The sequence below is a fragment of the Rhinoderma darwinii genome, chromosome 5, assembly GCF_050947455.1.
Source record: "Rhinoderma darwinii isolate aRhiDar2 chromosome 5, aRhiDar2.hap1, whole genome shotgun sequence".
Taxonomy (NCBI): Eukaryota; Metazoa; Chordata; class Amphibia; order Anura; family Rhinodermatidae; genus Rhinoderma; species Rhinoderma darwinii.
In genome coordinates, this window is record NC_134691.1 from 209,886,472 (window position 1) to 209,906,947 (window position 20,476).

At 42.5% G+C, this 20,476-nt stretch overlaps 2 protein-coding genes across 3 annotated transcripts in view; one reads left to right on the top strand and one right to left on the bottom strand.

The window, feature by feature from the left end:
• Positions 1-722, bottom strand: part of CCT5 (chaperonin containing TCP1 subunit 5) — a 41,695-nt gene extending 40,973 nt beyond the window's left edge. For both annotated transcript variants that reach the window (XM_075826908.1, XM_075826907.1), the window contains exon 1: positions 551-722. In XM_075826908.1, the coding sequence (XP_075683023.1) occupies positions 551-655 (105 nt within the window). In that variant the 5' untranslated portion in view covers positions 656-722. The remainder of the gene's footprint in view (positions 1-550) is intronic.
• Positions 723-1,045: 323 nt separating this feature from the next.
• The window catches only part of ATPSCKMT (ATP synthase c subunit lysine N-methyltransferase), a 47,507-nt gene continuing 28,076 nt past the window's right edge, over positions 1,046-20,476 (top strand). The window contains 2 exon segments of the mRNA XM_075826909.1: positions 1,046-1,247; positions 16,902-17,053. The gene's annotated coding sequence lies outside the window, so the exon portion shown is untranslated.

Below are 20,476 nucleotides of genomic sequence, written 5' to 3' on the forward strand. Positions count from 1 at the left end.
GATTCAAGCAGTATCTGAATTTAGAGAAAGGGCAGTCCATAGAAGAACTGCTTATATCTGATGGGACCAAACAGATCAATCACTTGATATACAGTACAACTTGCATTGGAGCTTTGAGTAGACAAAAGAATTTCCAGCCTACACCCAACTAAGGAAAAAACGCAGAACATGCGGCAAAACGCAGAACATGCGGCCCTTCAGATCAGCCTAATGGAGTGGACATTTTAGTAAGTGGAACGTATACTGGATTAACCCCTGATTGCAAAGAAGCAGGAAACAAACCAAACGTCAATCTGAATCCTGCACTTGAGTTACGGAGAAATTAGCACACAGAAATACGCATACTTACGGACGTCTGGACAAAGGAATCACTGCAGGAAAACGGCACAGTGCGAATAGTGGCACAATACGCTTCACATCATTACGTAAAATACATAGCACGCTTACAGTTAGCGCCCTGCTAACACACGTCAACGGCCGGTAACGAACAGGGCCGCGTTCTCCTCCCGCCCACCAACGGCATAGAAGGAAGACACGCTTTAATCCTCACCTTGAGCGCATCCAAGCCAGACAGACGAGATTTGCGATCTTGATCTTTGAGGATAAGAAATGGCCGTCCATATTCATCAAAGGCGAGGGTTCCTAGAGCAGACATGATGGCGCTGCTAGGCGAGCGACTGAAAAGACCCAACTGCCTCACTCCAGCCGGCGAACTAATGCACATGCGCAATAACGAAAAAGCGTGCGCTTTACGGCAGCTTCTGGAAACGTCTATTGTGGAACATACCACTATACGGGTACATTGGGGAAGGTTCACGTTCCAGCTTCGGCACTACAAATGGTTAATAATGGTTAGGCACACATTTTATATATATATATATATATATATATATATATATATATATATATATATATATATACAATAGATTATATTTATATGTGTAAAAGTAGTCCCGATGTCACTTGGTTTGCACCGCTGTGGGCGTTCCCTAAGTGACTGAAGTCATTGAGTGCTGTTTTTTTTATTTTAAATATATAATGTGTGTTTTTCTTCTACTATAACTTTCCCCAGGTGGTCGTGGCCCGGTGCTTGCTGGGAGTTGTAGTGTTTGTATTGTATGTAGTTCTTTTATAGGCTAGTTTGGCATGTGGGCGCCACGTGCGCCCCCGTCCCCTCCTCTTCCTCAGCTTCTATTCTTCTTCCGGTTTCTGTACTGTGTCAGTCGCAGAGACCATAATTCATGAAGGTCAGTTATTATTTTCACGTTGGTGGTTTAATAGCTGGAGTCTCCCAGTTCTTTAAATGATACTGCAGTTGGTTTCTTATTCGTCCGGTTTCTTATTCATCAGTTTCTTTTGCAAGGGGAAAGTATGTTTGTTTTTTGTTAGATGGAGAATTCTTTTATTGATAAATTACAATAACCCGAGTGCCCTGAGAAGAATAAAGGTGAAAGTAACCGGAAAACAGGAGTAATTGGCATCAAAGTGAGCAACCAAGAGTGTCATTTATAGGGTTAAATGACTTGGGGATACTAATCTAAAATGGAGAATACACAGATAGGGATGTCCCACTTTAAATGCTGTGAAGTCCAGGCTGGCCTAGAGTGGTTCTGGGCATTAACCCCTTCCCTACACTTGTCGTAAGTACGGGTATACGTCATACAAAGCAAGTGCTTCCCGCAAAATGTATGCGGACTACAAAGAGGAAAGCGGTGACTGTGTTAAAATACACAGTGACAAAGTAAAGATGGCTGCTTTACGTGTCGCCCAGGAGGTCATCGCGGCGCCCCCAGCCCAACTCCCCCTGTCGGTGATTGGCCGGTCAATTTCCTAACATGTATTCATGTGGCGATGATTGCTGCGATTGGTCAGTCTGCATAGACTGATCCAATCGTAGCCATGGCCGGCAGCTCTGCCTGCCTCATTCCAGTTAGGAGCGGTGAGCAGAGCTGGTGCATAACTACTCTGACCTGGGGCTGGGCACTTCCGGCAAAATGTTTACACGGCCGTTTGTGACGGTTTGAGCACTCCCGTGTGCACTCCGTGTTTCTGTGCGCTGAGCATGGTACTGTCCAGGGTGCTGAAAGAATTAATGGGCTGCACTGATCGGCGGTAACTCTTTCAGCAACCTTGACAGTACATGCTCGGCGCGCGGAAAATAAAATTTTAATGCAATAAAAAAATAATAATAATATGTTCATACTTACATTCCTCCTGTCCGGCCTCCAGCGATGACGTTTCATCCATGTCGCCGCTGCAGCCAATTACAGGCTGTAGTGGCGGTCAGAAGGCCGGCCTCCAGGGATGACGCTTCATCCCACGTGCCCGCCTCTGCAGCCAATCACAGGCTGCAGCGGCCTCTGCAGCCAATCACAGGCTGCTGTGTCAGAAAAGAAGGTCGGACTGGAGGAAGAAGAGGGACTCGTCACCAAGACAACGACCGGGTACGTATGAAATACTTATTATTTTATTTTTAATCAGCAGCCTCTTTTCTCTATCAGTGATTGATAGAGACAAGTGGCTGCCGATTAGTGTAATATTTTTGTAATGTTTTTCTGCCCGCCCGGCGGTTGCTAGGCAACGGCTCCGTCACACACGGACGCCTTCCGTGTGCCTTCAGTTTTTTTGACGGCCCCATTGACTTGCATGGGCCTCACGGTCACGGATTCTCGAACCAAAGTAGGACATGCTCTACTTTGGATCGGAACGGAGCAACGGACCGTCAAAAAAACTGAAGTGTGCATGGCCCCATTGAAATGAATGGGTTCAGGGTGCTATCAGTTACAAAAACGGATAGCACCCTGAAGGAAAAAACTGAAGTGGGCATGGGGCCTTAATCGCGGGGAAAACACGAAATTCAGTGCAGATAACCAAGGTCATTTTGCGCATTGTTTTTTTCCGGTTTCAACTGTATCTGCGTCCTGAGGGCGCAGATAAAGTTGAATCCTATAGTAGAGCAGTGCTCCGTCAATTCCTTGCTCTACTATTCACTGTATAACGCTGGCCACTCATGGCTCGGTGCAGACAGGGGCGATAGCATCACTGCCTTGCGCCTGTCTGTGCTGAGCTTTGAGCGGTTCTGCAAGCATGTATTCAGAGTTCACTGGACTCCTCGTATATACAGTCGTTTCAATCATTTTATTGGTCCACGGTGTCTAATCTCAGTTCCCACCCCAATTGTATGTACACAGATGATGGGGTAATATACAGGGATGATGGAGGTCCCTAAAAAATTACCGCCATCATCCCTGTATATAGCAGCCATTACTTCTGTATATAACCCCCATCATCCCTGTATATTACCCCATTAACCCTGTATACAAGGATGATGGGAGTTATATACAGGGATGATGGGGGATATGTACAGGGATGATGGGGGTTATGTACAGAGTTTATGGTAATATACAGGGATGATGGGGATCCCTGTATATTACCCCCATCATCCCTGTATATAGCAGCCATGATTGCTGCATATAACCCCCATCATTCCTGTATATTACCCCGTCAACCCTGAGTACAGGGATGATGGGAGTTATATACATGGATGTTGGGGGTTATATACAGTGTTAATGGGGTAATACTTGGGGATGATGGGGTCCCTGTATTACTCCCATTATCCCTGTATATAACCCCCATCATCCCTATGTATAACCTCCATCATTCCTGTATATAACCCCCATTATCCATGTATGTAACCCCCATTATCAGTGTATATACCATCCTATTGGTCCACGGTGTCCTCAATGCCCACCCTATTTACTTCTTATTTAGCTCCAATGCCAGAATTTTCTTTTTTTTGGGTCACTTTGCCCTATAAAAAGTGATCAAAAAGTCGCATGTATCTAAAAATGGTACAATTACTAACTATAGCATTACTAACTATAGCTTGTCCCGCAAAAAAACAGCCCACATACAGCTCCATTGATGGAAAAGTTTAATAGTTACAGTTCTCAGATCATGGCGACAGAAAAAATACATTCTTTTTACAAAAGTAATTTTATTGTGCAAAAAGTTGTAAAACATGTAAAAGTGCTATAAATTAGAGATCGCCGGAATCGTACTGACCCGCAGAATAAAGGTAACATGTAATTTATTATGCGTGGTGAACGCTGTACAAAAAACAGCAATTCTGGTATCGTTTTTTTAGTCACCTTGCCTCCCAAAAAATAGGATAAAAAGGTGATCAAAAAGTCGCATGTACCCCAAAATGGTACCAATAATAACTGCTCGTCCCGCAAAAAAATAGCCCTCATACCACTACGTCTATATAAGAATAAAATTGTTAAAGGGAACCTGTCACCAGCATTTTAGCTATAAAGCCAGCAATACCTGGTGAAAGTGGGTGAAAAATCATTGTCATCTAAGCTATAAATATGTTCTAAGTAAGCTCTGTAGCTTTAGTATTCCGTTTTTCAGTGGTCCCACGCCGTATGCAAATGAGCAGAAAAGAGTCAAATCTTCATCTGAAAAGAGTCAGATTTTCATTCCTCCAGCGTCTCAGAGTGGACTCCACCTCCTTCTTTCTGATTGATAGTTCCTTAGCCAGTCAGGGCCAGACAGGTGGCAACGGTGGGTGGGGTTAAGAAGCTGCATCCCAGAGGGAAAAATAATTACCATAAAAGGCGGGAAGAGTTTAAACGATGATATTTACAGACAGAGGAGGACTTCTGGAAAGAAGAGAACAGGAACGCACTCTGGACAGCTGCGGCCATTGAGGGGTCAGGCGAGTTTAACAGGTAAGATGTTGATGACAGGATCCCTTTAAGGCTCCAATATGTCAGGAAAGAAAAATATGCAGGCCCGAAGGGTACATTTCTTCTGTTTCAAAAGGCGATTTATCAAGGCCCTAAAATTAGGGAACCAGGAAGGCGAGGTCTCAAACATATCTGCAAGAAGAGAGGGTGCCCGAATCATACCAGGACAACACTTTCCCAGCAAAATTCCCCAAACTGCAAAGGTGCGGAGTGTGGACCAAAAGAGGATAAGAAAGGACATTTATCAGTGCGACAGCGGCCTGTGCAGAACGGATTGCTTCACAGCGGAACAAATATTTATGGATTATTTTATTGTTTTTTTACCCCATCATACCACCTGACTTTGCCCCTGATGTACTCTGCCCAGCTTACATGTACCCCCACATTATAAACTGAAATACAAGTAAAACTCCAAACAAAACTATTACCAAGCAATATCCACGCTCCAAAAGGCGCTACCTCCCTTCTGAACAATACAGCGTGGCCAAACAGCTGTTTACTTCAACATATATGGCATCGCCATACCCGGGAGAACCCTTTTAACAATTTTTGGGGTGTGTGTCTCCAGTGGCACAAGCTGGGCATGGCATATTTTACAACTGAAATGGCATATCTAGGGAAAAATGTTAATTTTTACTTTGCACCATCCACAGCGCAATCATTTATGGAAAAGACCTGTGGGGTGAAAATGCTCATTACATCCCTTAATAAATGCCTTGAGGGGTGCAGTTTCCAAAATGGGGTCACTTCTCAGGGGTTTCTTTTATACTTTGTAAGTCGCAAAATTAGGCCTTAAAGGGAAGGTGTCATGAATTTTTTATTTTTTTTATCTTTCTTTTAATATGATATTAACAAATTTTATTTATTTGTGTTCTCGTGTTCTACTTTTTACTTTTTTCTTTTACTTGTCTATGGGGGCTGCCATTTTTTTTCTCATCTCTGTATGTGTCGATTAACGACACATACAAAGATGGAATACGGCACATACAACCCCATAGAGAATGCGAACGGGAGCCGTTCCATTCTCTGCAGCGTACGCTGTCTGTGTGGGAACGGCGCATGCGCAGCTCCCACACAGACCAAAACGAAGCTCGTTCGCATAGCGAAATCCGGCGCCATTTTCTTGTGGACCGGAAGCCGCTGCCGGACAGTAAGATGAGGACTACTGGCCGCGGCTTCTAGCGATATGTTCAAGGGAGCGAAGGCGCAAGGAATAGGAGCATAGGCGGCAGGAGCAGGTAATTTATGTTCGTGTATGTGATGTGTGTATTATGTTCGTGTGATACGGTCTGATTACCACTGTATCTAATCCTCCTACACTGCAGTCGCTCAGAAAATGGCGGCACACAGTGTAGGAGGTTTGAAGATTCAAACCCTTCCTTCTCCTGGCACTAGCCAAAATAAGGGAGAGGGGATTGTGGGAGGACACTAGAGAGTTGCAGCATAAAGCAATGAGGTTGCTTTACCACATTGACCATTCTGCAATTTTGGGAACTGCTCCCTCTAGTGACCAGCACATGGAAATGTTATAAATTAGAATCTAATTTATAATATTTCCTGACTTGTGAAAAAAATAAAACAATGTGTAATCACTTAAATATTAATTGTTTAACTAAAAAAAAAAAATGTCTAGCGACGCATTCCCTTTAACTTCGCATTGTACTCTTTTACTCCTGAGTCTGGTAGAATGTTCAGGAAAAAGATTAGGGCCACATGTAGGGTGTTTCTAAAACCTGGAAACACAGCATAATAATTATAGAGCTGTCTTGTTATGGTGGCACAAGCCAGGCAACACATATTGGCATATCTATTCAAAAAAATCCCATTTGCACACTAATTTCTGCAAAACACCTGCGGGGTTAACATACTCACTACACCCCTACGTGAACACCTTGAGGGCTGTAGTTTCTAAAAAGGGGTTACTTCTGTGGTTTTCCATTGTTTTGGTCTCACAGGGGCTTTGCAAATGTGAAATAGCGCCCAGAAACCAATCCAGCAAAATCTGCACTACAAAAGCCAAATGGCGCTCCTTCCCTTCTGAGCCCTGCCGTGTGTCCAAACAGCAGTTTATGACCACATATGTGGTATTGTAGTACTCTATAAAGAAGTTGCTTTACAATGTTGGGGTTCTTTTTTTTTTCCTTTATTTGTTGAGAAAATGAAAAGTTTGGAGCTAAGCTACATCTTATTGAAGAAAAAGGATTTTTTTTTAATTTTCACTGGCCTTATTCCTCAAGGGGTGTAGTTTCCTAAATGGAGTCACTTTTTTGGCGTTTTCACGGTTTTGGTCCCTCAGGGGCTTTGCAAATGCGACATGACCTCCGCAAACCATTCCTGCTAAATTTGAGCTCCAAATGCCCAATAGCGCTCCTTACGTTGTAAGCCCTGCTGTGTGTCCAAACAGCCTTTTATGATCACATATGGGGTTTTGTTTTACTCAGGAGAAATTGCTTTACAAATGTTATTTGTTGCTTTTTCTCCTTTAGCCCTTGTGGAAATGAGAAAAAATTAGCTAAACCTACATTTTCTTTGAAAAAATTTAGATTTTTATTTTCACGGCCTACTTCCAATAATTTCTGCAAAAAACTTGGGTAAAAATGCTCACTATACCCCTAGATAATTTCCTTGAGGGGTGTAGTTTCCCAAGTGGGGTAACTTTTGGGGGATTTCCACTGTTTTGGCACCGCAAGAGCCCTTCAAACCTGACATGGTGCCTAAAATATTTTCTAATAAAAGGAGGCCCCAAAATCCACTAGGTGCTCCTTTGCTTCTGAGGCTGGTGCTTCAGTTCATTACCAGACTAGGACCACATGTGGGATATTTCGAAAAACTGCAGAATCTGGGCAATAAATATTGAGTTGCATTTCTCTGGTAAAACCTTCTGTGTTACAAAAAGATGGATTAAAAAGTTAAATTTCTGCAACAAAAAAAAATCCAATTTATAAATTCCACCTTGACTTTGTTTTAATTCCTGTGAAACGTCTAAAGGGTTAAACTTTCTAAATGCTCTTTTGAATACTTTGGGTGGTGAAGTTTTTTATAATGGGGTGACTTTTTGGGGGTGTCTAATATATAAGGCCCTCAAAGCCACTTCACAAATAAACTGGCCCCTGTAAAAATAGCCTTTTGAAATTTTCTTGAAAATGTGAGAAATTGCTGCTAAAGTTCTAAGCCTTGTAACGTCCTAGAAAAATAAAAGGATGTTCTAAAAATGATGCCAATATAAAGTAGACATATGGGGATGTTAATTAGCAACAATTTTGTGTGGTATAACTGCCTGTCTTACAAGCAGATACAATTAAATAGCGAAAAATGCTAATTTTTGCAATTTTTCTCTAAATTTTGGTGTTTTTCTCAAATAAATACTGAACATATCGAGCAAATTTTGCCATAAAAATAAAGTCTAATGTGTCACTAGAAAACAATCTCAGAATCGCTTGGATAGGTAAAAACATTCCGAAGTTATTACAACATAAAGTGAAACATGTCAGTTTAGAAAAATGAGGCTTTGCCAGTAAGGTCAGAAGTGGCCAAAGGGGGAAGGGGTTAAATCCCATACTATTAATAGCACCAACGTATTCCACAGCAATTTACAATTCAAAGGGAACATGCACAGACAATATCAGACATTATATAGTGACAAGTAATTAATTCAAACAAGAGGAGTGAGGACCCTGCTCACAAGAGCTTACAATCTATAAGGAACTAGGAGTAACCCAAAATGCAAGAAGTTATTGTTTCGTTCAATGGTCCAGCCATTTTTCAAAAACATAGGGTAGTACACAGAAAACTGCATTAGCCGGTCACAAGCCGTTGTCTGTGTAGGACAAACATAAAGTGGATTAGGGTATGTTCACACGCTGAGTCAAAAACAGGAAAACAGCTCCTGATTTTCAGACGTTTTTAAGCCACTTGCGATTTTCGCGGCGTTTTTTACATCCGTTTTTGGAGCTGTTTTCAATAGAGTCAATTAAAAACGGCTCCAAAAACGTCCCAAGAAGTGTCCTGCACTTCTTTTTTGCGGCCGTTTTGAAAAACGGCCGCGGAAAAAAACGGCCCATCGGAGCACAACACCGTTTTTCCCATTGCAATTAATGGGCAGATGTTTGGAGGCGTTCTGCTTCCGATTTTTCGCCCGTTTTTTGGGCGTTTACGGCCAGAAAATAGGCCGTGTGAACATACCCTTAGAGTACAAGGAGTGTGGGGGACACTGCTGAATGAAGGGTCCGGTACTGATGAGAAATGTAATAATGGGGCCAAGGAACGGAGTCAGATTAGGTAATGTTATAGAAATGAACAACCTACAAAAACTCTAAACAAACCAAAGGCGTAAAAAAGGGATCCCTAAATACAAGTAGACAACCTAAACGCGAACCATAAGGGAACATAGCACTCAAAGAATCATAAAAATAGAAAATCTTTACTAAATACAATACACAATGACATAATACAGAGTAAAAGGATGGACCCTACAAGGAGAGTTAAATCAGTGAGGTAAGTTGTAAAAAACCTAGTAGTCCACAGAAACAACCGACTATCGGTAGCCCAAAAGCACTCAAATAACCCACAACAGTCAAAACATACTCCGTAAGCAATAACAGTAATAACATGCCCACACATATAGAGTATGTAAAGATATATATAGTAGTACTAAGGGTATAGCAAATATTATATAAACTAAATCAGTAACAAAAAAATAATAAATAATGATGAGATATCACGCCAAAGATACAGGCTTAAGAAATGCAACAGTGTGACCCAAGAATACAGCATAGCAGAAGATTAACACATACCCTGAGACATGGTGCGGAGTGGAACAGGCAACGTCAGGTGCTAGCAGAAGAACAAACGCCTCAACGCGCGTTTCGCCCTACAGACAGGCTTCATCAGGAGGCTGACTGTGATTAAAATTCTAGGGGTTTATATAGGAGTATAAAGGATGACTCACCTGTAATGAGCGCAAATCGGCGCTCGGCACACATGTTGAGGAGCACCCACATACCAGGAAGCGCCACACGCCGGAGTGATGACACGACGAAACGTGATGATCTCAAACATGAGTCACCATGGCAACATCGACGCCAAGCGGCACTCCTGGATGTGGGTCCCACAGAGCATGCGCAGCCAAGCGTCTGCACAAACCACTGATGAGGCATCAAAGGTCAAAAACAAAAATATGAAAATGTGAAAGACAGCAAGTTGGCTGCCAAAAAGACATCAGATTGTAAGACTGATAGAGGAGGACCAAAATATAATAGGGGTTATATTGTGTAATTAATGAGATACCAATAAAGATGCATAAGTAACCAGGATATATATATATATATATAATAATAATTAATAGTAATAAAACAATAATATATGCATATACCGGTACCTGAAAATGTGCATGCAAATAAGGAAGTGATGTGAATAAGTGAGAGTAAATTATTAAAAATATGTTAATAATGAAGTGATAGTGATCAAATCAATAGATAACTGAAAACAAGTGACACAAAAGCAAAAAGTGAATAAAAGTGCTCAAAAAATACATTCATTAGTGATTAATAGTACAAGAAGTGCTGATAATGTGTAAACAATTAATATGTGAAAAAGCATAACACACGTATAAAAAATACATCTAATTTAATAAGTGCAAAATATGCATATTTCGTATTACATAATATAAATAATTATATATAAAAAATAAACTATATAATGCAGCATAAATATATCTATATACATATATTAGAAGAAACGTGTGACCAGTGACAAATAAGTACATTACACTAAACATATAAAAAATACATAATATATAATAAATTGTAAAAAGTGACCCTAGAAAACAGTATTAAGGAAAGATACATAATAAAAAATGTAAAATATAATGTATACATTCTCCATAACCCGTGCTGCAATATCACATGGTCACAGAAAAATGTATATGTATATATAACAGGTTATATCCATACACAACTCTAAAAAAAATGACACCTCTAAAAAATAAGAAAATAATCCCCTTACATAAAAAGATATACTAGAAATGATACCATATAATTGTATCTCCTATATAGGAGGAAACAAAAACACCATTATACGATGTACATCGATTGCATCCAATCTTTGGACTTGACAAGACAAAATCACTGTGTTCACTGAATCATACACCGCATTCCAAATTATTATGCAAATGTTATTTTTCGCTGATTTTCCTAAATAGTCGATGCAAATGACAGTCAGTATAATCTTCAAGCCATCAACCGTTGGAGTATAATGCAAATTTTATTGTATAAATCTAATGATAACAGATTTTTTTTAGAAGTAAAAAACGCAAAATGTACTGTTTCAAATTATTATGCACAACAGAGATCAAAACATTTTAAAGGTTGTAAAGAGAACTAAAATGGTAATTTGTTGAATTTGCAGCATCAGGAGGTCATATTTACAGAAATCAAAATCTCTTTCAATCAAAAAAAACTTATCAGGCCAAGTTACATGTTAACATAGGACCACTTCTTTGATATCACCTTCACAATTCTTGCATCCATTAAATTTGTGAGTATTTGGACAGTTTCTTCTTGAATATCTTTGCAGGATTTCAGAATAGCCTCCCAGAGCCTCTGTTTTGATGTGAACTGCCTCCCACCCTCATAGATATTTTGCTTGAGGATGCTCCAAAGGTTCTCAATAGGGTTGAGGTCAGGGGAACATGGGGGCCAAACCATGAGTTTCTCTCCTTTTATGCCCATAGCAGCCAATGATACAGAGGCATTCTTTGCAGCATGAGATGTTGCATTGTCATGCATGAAGATAATTTTGCTACGGAAGGCACGGTTCTTCTTTTTGTACCACGGAAGAAAGTGGTCAGTCATAAACTCTACGTACTTTGCAGAGGTAATTTTTACACCGTCAGGGACCCTAAAGGGGCCTACCAGCTCTCTCCCCATGATTCCAGCCAAAAACATGACTCCGCCACCTCCTTGCTGACTTCGCAGGCTTGTTGGGACATGGTAGCCATTCACCAACCATCCACTACTCCTTCCAGCTGGACCATCCAGGGTTGCACGGCACTCATCAGTAAACAACACGGTTTGAAAATTAGTCTTCATGTATTTCTGAGCCCACTGCAACCGTTTCTGCTTGTGAGCATTGTTTAGGGGTGGCCGAATAATAGCTTTATGCACACTTGCAAACCTCTGGAGGATCCTACACCTTGAGGTTTGCGGGACTTCAGAGGCACCAGCGGCTTCAAATACCTGTTTGCTGCTTTGCAATGGCATTTTAGCAGCTGCTCTCCTAATCCTATTAATTTGTCTGGCAGAAACCTTCCTCATTATGCCTTTATCTGAACGAACCCATCTGTGCTCTGAATCAACCACAATTCTTTTCACAGTACGATGATCACGCTTACGTTTTCTTGAAATATCCAGTGTTTTCATACCTTGTCCAAGGTATTGCGCTATTTCACGCTTTTCGGCAGCAGAGAGATCCTTTTTCTTTCCCATATTGCTTGAAACCTGTGGCCTGCTTAATAATGTGGAACGTCCTTCTTAAGTAGTTTTCCTTTGATTGGGCACACCTGGCAAACTAACTATCACAGGTGTCTGAGATTGATTACAATGATCCAAAGAGCCCTAAGGGTATGTTCACACGTAGTCAACAAAAACGTCTGAAAATCCAGAGCTGTTTTCAAGGGAAAACAGACCCTGTTTTTCAGACTTTTTTTACCAACTCGCATTTTTCGCGGCGTTTTCACGCCGTTTTCGCGGCGTTTTTTACGTCCGTTTTTGGAGCTGTTTTCATTGGAGTCTATGAGAAAACTGCTCCAAAAACGTCCAAAGAAGTGTCCTGCACTTCTTTTGACGAGGCTGTATTTTTACGCGTCGTCGTTTGACAGCTGTCAAACGACGACGCGTAAATAACAGGTCGTCTGCACAGTACGTCGGCAAACCCATTCAAATGAATGGGCAGATGTTTGCTGACGTATTTGAGACGTATTTCCAGACGTAAAACGAGGCAAAATACGCCTCGTATACGTCTGAAATTTGGCCGTGTGAACATACCCTAAGACACAATACCATCCATGAGTTTAATTGAAAAACTAATAATTAAATGTATATGACACTTAAATCCAATGTGCATAATAATTTGGAACACGGTGTAGATCTCAAAGAACATTCCAGCATACAGGAAAATGCAAACATTAAACGATGAACATCAATTGTTGTATCCAATCTTTGAACTCGACAGTATGGAATCAGTGTGTGCACTCAATCGCGGATCTCACAGGAACAGTCCCACATACAGGAAAACACAAACTATATGGAAATAAAAAAACAAGAAAAAAACCCTAGATGAATAAAATTTGCGCAAGTTGTAAATGACATTAAATTTTTACATTTTACCCTACTGATTTACTCTCCTTGTATGGTCCATCCTTTTACTCCGTATTATGTCATTGTGTATTGTATTTAATAAAGATTTTCAATTTTTTGCATATGATTCTTTGGGTGCTATGTTGCCTTTATGGTTCGCATTTAGGTTGTCTAGGTGATGTTATAGGCCTGTCTAAAAAGATGTGTTTTCAGGGCACGTTTAAAACAGAATATTGGGAATTAATCTGATTTTCTGGGGTAGCACACTCCAGAGTTCTCGTGCAGCATGAGAAAAATTTTTGAGATGGGAGTGGGAGGTTCGGATTATGGCGAGTGTTAATCTGAGGTCGTTGGCAGAACGTAGAGCATGGGTAGGGTGGTAGACAAATATGAGGGAGGAGATGTAAGAAGGTGCAGCACTGCGGAGCGCTTAGTGGGTGACAGTAATAAGTGCATAGACTGACACAGGGTAGAGGCATTGGTGTAGCGGTTGGTCAGAAAGGTGAGCCTGGCTGCTGCATTAAGGATAGATAGAAGAGTGGAGAGTTTAGTGAGGGGAAGACCGATTAGTAATTAGTTACAGTATTCAAGACAAGAGTCAATCAGAGTGACAATAAGAGTTTTGGCTGTCTCCAGAGTAAGAAATGGGCGGATTCTGGAGATGTTTTTGAGGTGATGGTGACAGGAGCGTGCAAGTAATTGAATATGAGGGGGCGTGACCACAACAGATCGGGATGGACGCCTGCTTGGAGAGCTACTCCATATACAACAGGAATCTCCGGCCATCTTTTATCCTTGTGCCTTTCGAGGTACCATCCTCACTACATCTATACCCCCTGCCTCTTTGGGAACATCTTGGCACCCTCCTTGTTTGGATCGGAGGGGCGGGTGAGTTGCGGCCTATCATGTTGGCCAGATCCCCGGCCTCACTTTGGTGGCGGTGTGTCGGAGCAACAGCCCTGCACTCCCATAGAAGGGGTGGAATACCCCTAGAGACAGGCGAACCCATAGCTTTCTCCCTGCTCTCCGTTCTGTACGGAGACCCATCATCCGGCTCAGCATCTGACAAGTTGTGGCCCTGATGTCAAAACTTCTGAATCTCTAACTACTCTAGTTTGAGCTCTTGGATTATTAAGTGATACCTGCATGAGCTCCCCTCAACCCCCCCCCTTTCTCATGTGTTGATGCTTTCAATATATTTCTATGGGCACTGGCTTGAGCCTTATTTTTTTGCTTCTGTATCCAGCTATCTTTTTTTGGTAACCCTAGAATGGCTTCCTCCAATTCCAAAAATCACTGACAAATAAGTAATTGATTATGAGGAGCAAAGGAAAGATCAGAGTCAATATAACGCCAAGTTAACAGGCGTGATTCCTAGGAGTTACGGAAGTACCACACACTAAGATGGAGACATCTGGTTTAGATACATTAGTAGATGATTGAAACACAAGGAGCTCCGTTTTAGAAAGATTCAGTTTCCGATAGAGATAGGACGTGATGTTAGAGACAGTGGCAGGCAGTCACTGGTGTTTTGTATTAGAGCGGGGGTGAGGTCATGGGAAGAGGTATTGGGTGTCATCAGCATAGAGATGGTACCGGAAGCTAAATCTGATGATGGTTTGTCCATTAGGGGCTGTGTAGAGAGAAAAGAGAAGCGGACCTAAGACTGATCCCTGAGGAACCCCGATAGCAGGGGAAGGAGAAGAAGTAGAACTAGCAAATGACACACTGAATGAGCGGTCAGAGAGATATGAAGAAAACCAAGAGAGAGCAGTGTCCTTAAAGAGACTCTCACCACATTATAAGTGCCCTATCTCCTACATAAGGAGATCGGCGCTCTAATGCAGGTGACAGCAGTGCTTTTTATTTAGAAAAGCGATCTATTTTTACCACGTTATTAGCGATTTTAGCTTTATGCTAATGACTTTCTTAATGCCCAACTGGTCGTGTTTTTACTTTAGATCAAGTGGGTGTTGTACAGAGGAGTGTATGACGCTGACCAATCAGCATCATACACTTCTCTCCATTCATTTAGTCAGCGCATAGTGACACTGCGTCGTTCGCTATGTGCTGTCTTATACTGACACATTAACGTTACTGAAGTTTCAGACAGTGAATAGACATTCCTTCCAGCCAGGATGGGATGTCTATTCACAATCCCGACACTTTCTGTGGTACTTCCAGCAGAGCAAGCAGAATTTCGCGAGATCACGCTGTAATACTTGAACTTGACGTTTTGATAGTGCTGGGGTTTGGTGCTGGACTTTTAGTTCTTCAGGGATGACAGCGTTCTTGAGGCCCCCTGACTGACTTGTTTGCTTCCCCTACCTAGAAGCTATCATTGTATTGACGGTTTGTCCCTTGGGATGTATGTTTCTAACCTTTTTGTTTTTCAGGTTGCAGTAGTTTGATAGGCTGAGGAGTCTAGGCCCATACACAATTCTTAGGGTATGTGCACACGACCTCTTTTCAGACGTAATGGAGGCGTTTTACGCCTCGAATTACGCCTGAAAAGACGGCTCCAATGCGTTGGCAAACATCTGCCCATTGCTTGCAATGGGTCTTACGATGTTCTCTGCAGACAAGCTGTCATTTTACGCGTCGCTGTCAAAATACGGCGTGTAAAATGACGGCTCGTCAAAAGAAGTGCAGGACACTTCTCGGGATGTTTTTGGAGCCGTTTTCTCATAGACTCTATTGAAAACAGCTCCAAAAACGTCCGTCGAAAACGCCGTGAAATACGCGACTTGCTCAAAAAACTTCTGAAAATCAGGGGCTGTTTTCCCATGTAAACAGCTCCATATTTTGAGAAGTTTTTGACTGTGCGTGTGAATATACCCTTACTGTTCTGAGTGGATTTTTTTCTGTTTGACAGCAGTCTTCTGTGTTCCCCACATAGGTTTTCACGGAGAATCCTTGGGTTCGATATAATAGTCCATTTTAGACAGGATGTTTTGCCTGTCTTTGTTTTGTTTTTTTCATTTATGTTATGCTTATCTATTTGCTTGACATGTATACATGGCACACGATGTGGAGAATTTGTGTTATTTGTGGTGGGGTGAGCATCGTGGCGACTGGTCTGCTCGGATCTGGTTTCTTGGCCGGTCAATTTTTGGGTTCCTTCGCATTCTTGGATAATGGCTGATTTTACTAATGCTTCCCTGAACGTGAAGGGATTTAATGTTCCAGAGGAGAGGTCACAGACCTTATATTCCTTTCATAAACGTAAAATCCAGGTTCTCTGTTTACAGGAAACCCACTTCCAAACTGATCATATGCCGATAATTAAAAATAAGTACTCCCCGGTAGGCTATCATTGTAGTAATCCGACGGGTAGGACTAGAGGGGTTTCAATATTTTTTCATAAATCCTTTCAGAGTAAGGTGGTAGATTCCCTCATGGATGCAGAGGCACAATATATTTCTCTTAAGTGTGAATTTGGGGATCGTATGGTTACGGTTGCCAATGTATATGCTTCTAATACTCACCAAGTCACTTTTTTCCTTAGAATGCTAGACGAATTGGATACTTTTTCTTTCGGTACTCCGATTTTGTGTGGTGATTTTAATTTGGCCATTAACCCTTTAATTGATACTTCTTCAGGTCGGACATCATTGGCTTATAATAAGTTGAGGAAGAGGCTCAGGGATATGCAGTTGTGTGATGCGTGGCTCTTATCTCATCCAGAGGATAGGGACTACTCGTTTTTCTCATTTGCACATAACTTACAGTAGATTAGATTATATCATGGTCCATCATAGTTTACTTTCTTTTGTGGTTGATTCCTCTATAGGTAACGTGTTTGTATCGGATCATGCTCTGGTGCACTGCGAGCTACGTTTTTCCCCACTACGGCGTAGCAAATTCACCTGGCGTCTCAACAAATCTTTATTACAGGATTCCTTGTGTATGTCAGAGATGAAGAGGACAGCTGAGAATTTTCAGGTGGGTCATGCACGAGACACGACTGATCCAGCGGTTAAATGGGAGGCTCTGAAGTATGTGCTTAGAGGAGTTTTGAAGCATGGTGCTCGTATTAAAAGGGAGCAGGGTGCAAAGCTTAATACTCTTCTCACACAGTTACAGACTATGGAATCTCAACACAAGCAGACGTTGCAAGAACACGCTTCGGGAGCTTACTAGAACGCGACATGACATTCAGCTTCTCTTAGATAAGAAAGAAGCGAGACTGCGTCAGGTTTGTTCGCGTTATTATTATGAACGGGGTAATAAGGCGGGCAAGGCGTTAGCAAGGGCAATGCGGGATAGGGCTTCCGTCTCCTTTATACCATCTATTAGAAATGAGGAGGGGGAATTGGCATATAAGACGGAAGACATAGCGTCATCCTTTTGCGCTTATTACTCCACGTTATATAATTTACCCTCGCCAACTATCGGCAATGCATCCCCAGAGCCGTTGCTCTCTTTGTCCGATTATATACAGGATACTGCCCTCCCTACCCTGTCCAGAGATGACGCTATGGCGTTGGAAGAGCCTTTTACTAAAGAGGAGTTGTCTCAGGTTATTAAGGCCCTGCCAGCCGGAAAGAGCCCTGGGCCGGATGGGTATACGGCGGGTTTTTATAAGTCATTAGTGGAGGAGCTGGTGCCACCATTGTTAGAGTAGTTTAATTCAGTTTCTGAGCACACTAAATTCCCGTCTTCATTTTTACATGCTCATATTACGGTCATTCCGAAGGAGGGTAGGGATCCGCAACACTGTGCTAATTATAGTCCAATCTCCCTCATAAATACTGATGCTAAAATGTACGCTAAGCTGATAGCAAATCGACTGAGCGTGTTCTTGGGGTCGCTGGTCCATCCTGATCAAGTGGGTTTTGTACCAAAGCGTGAAGCACGTGATAATACGCTGAAGACCTTCGCATTGATACACCAAGTCAAACATAATAGCATCCCTTGTATGCTTTTGTCATTGGATGCTGAGAAGGCCTTTGATCGGATGGACTGGGGATTTTTGGAGGCAGCTTTGCGTCAGATGGGGGTGGGTCGGTTGATGTCGACACGCACAATGTTTCTTTATACGCATCCTCAGGCACGCATTAGGATCAATGGGTCTTTGTTTGCTCCGTTTAGCATAGGGAATGGCACTAGGCAGGGATGCCCACTCTCACACTTGTTGTTCGCCGTGCTTATGGAACATTCATTGGTTGCGGTGAGGAATAATGGTGACATACGGGGTGTCCAGGTGGGCGAGCTGCAATTTAAACTGTCTGCTTTTGCGGATGATTTGTTGTTCTGTATCACGCAGCCACACTTTTCTCTGCCGTCCCTGTTGAAAACTATCCAAACCTATAGTTACTTTAGTAATTATAAGATGAATCTCTCTAAGGCCTCATTTACACGAGCGTGTGCGTTTTGCGCGCGCAAAAAACGCAGCGTTTTGCGTGCGCAAAAGGCACTTGACAGCTCCGTGTGTCATCCGTGTATGATGCGCGGCTGCGTGATTTTCGCGCAGCCGCCATCATAGAGATGAGGCTAGTTGACGTCAGTCACTGTCCATGGTGCTGAAAGAGTTAACTGATCGGCAGTAACTCTTTCAGCACCCTCGACAGTGCATTCCGATCACCATATCGAGTAACCTGTTTAAAAAAAAAGAGGTTCGTACTTACCGAGAACTTCCCGGCCGTTGCCTTGGTGACGTGTCCTTGGTGACGCGTCCTTGGTGACGCGCCTCTCTTGACATCTGGCCCCACCTCCCTGGATGACGCGGCAGTCCATGTGACCGCTGCAGCCTGTGCTTGGCTTGTGATTGGCTGCAGCTGTCACTTGGACTGAATTGTCATCCCGGGAGGTCAGACTGGAGGAAGAAGCCGGGAGTTATCGGTAAGTCAGAACTTTTTTTTTTTTTTACACGTTCACGTATATTGGAATCGGAAGTCACTGTCCAGGGTGCTGAACCAGTTTAACTCTTTCAGCACCCTGCACAGTGACTGTCTCCTGCCGGGTTCGGTCAAAACGAGTTCGGCCGAACCCGGTAAAGTTCGGTTCGCTCATGTCTAAGACACTCCGTTCGGATGTTTGTAAACAGAAAAGCACGTGGTGCTTTTCTGTTTACATTCAGTTTGACAGCTCTTGCGCGAATCACGCAGTTCGCACGGAAGTGCTTCCGTGCGACCTTCGTGGTTTTCACGCACCCATTGACTTCAATGGGTGCGTGATGCGCAAAAAACGATTATAGAACATGTCGTGAGTTTTTTTCAGCGCACTCACGCTGAGCAAAACTCACGGACTGTCTGCATGCCCCCATAGAGTAATATAGGTGCGTACGACACGCGTGAAAAGCACGCGCGTCGCACGCGCGTATATTACGCTCGTGTAAATGAGGCCTAAGAGAGAGGCTATGAACATTTCTCTGCTGGCAGAGGAACTTAGACAGTTACGCGGTAACTAATCCTTCTCATGGAAAGAGGGTTCTTTGAAATATTTGGAGGTTAAGATTCTGGTGGACCTTGCGGATTCCTACTCTATCAACTTTTTACCTCTTCAAGCTCTTCGAGTTGATTTGGCCAAATGGGAGAATAAAGATTTTTCGTGGCTGGGACGCATTAGTGCAGTTAAGATGAATGTTTTGCCTCGTTTGATGTACTTATTTCAGAAGATTCTGTGTGCACTTCCTAGACAGTTTTTTCGGTTGTTAGGTAAGACTCTGAACAAGTTTATTTGGCATTCTAGACCCCCCTCCCCCGGATTGCGAAGGCTACGCTGGTCAGGAGAAAGCGATGTGGGGAATTGGGTCTCCCCGACTGTCAATCCTATTACTTTGCTGCGGTGAGCGCGAGTCTATTGGATTGGTTCCATCATAAATCCTCTAAGTTGTGGGTGATGTTGGAGGAGTCACTCGCACCGGTTCCCCTAGTTACTATACCCTGGCTCAGATAGCTACTAAAAATGCTCAACGTCCTTTTGTGGCAGGACAGGTAGTTCTTACGTTTAAAAGGTTTGGGGGGTTGGCGGTGGTGATACCTCCGGATGGCCCTTTGGTGCCGATCTCCAACAATAATGATTTCCCCCCGGGGTTAAATAGTTACATAGTTTGTACGGTTGAAAAAAGACACATGTCCATCAAGTTCAACCAAGGGATGGGAAAGGGAAAGTAAAAAATTTCTACACATAGGAGCTAATATTTTTTTGTTCTAGGAAATGATCTAAGCCTTTTTTAAAGCCATCTACTGTCCCTGCTGGGACCAGCTCCTGCGGTAGACTATTCCATAAATTAAAACCTTTCTCACAGTAAAGAAGGCTTGTCGCCTCCGCAGGTTGAGCCTTTTTTTTTCCAGACGGAGGGAGTGCCCCCTTGTTTTTTGAGGGGGTTTTACATGGAACAGGATTTTACCATATTTTTTGTAT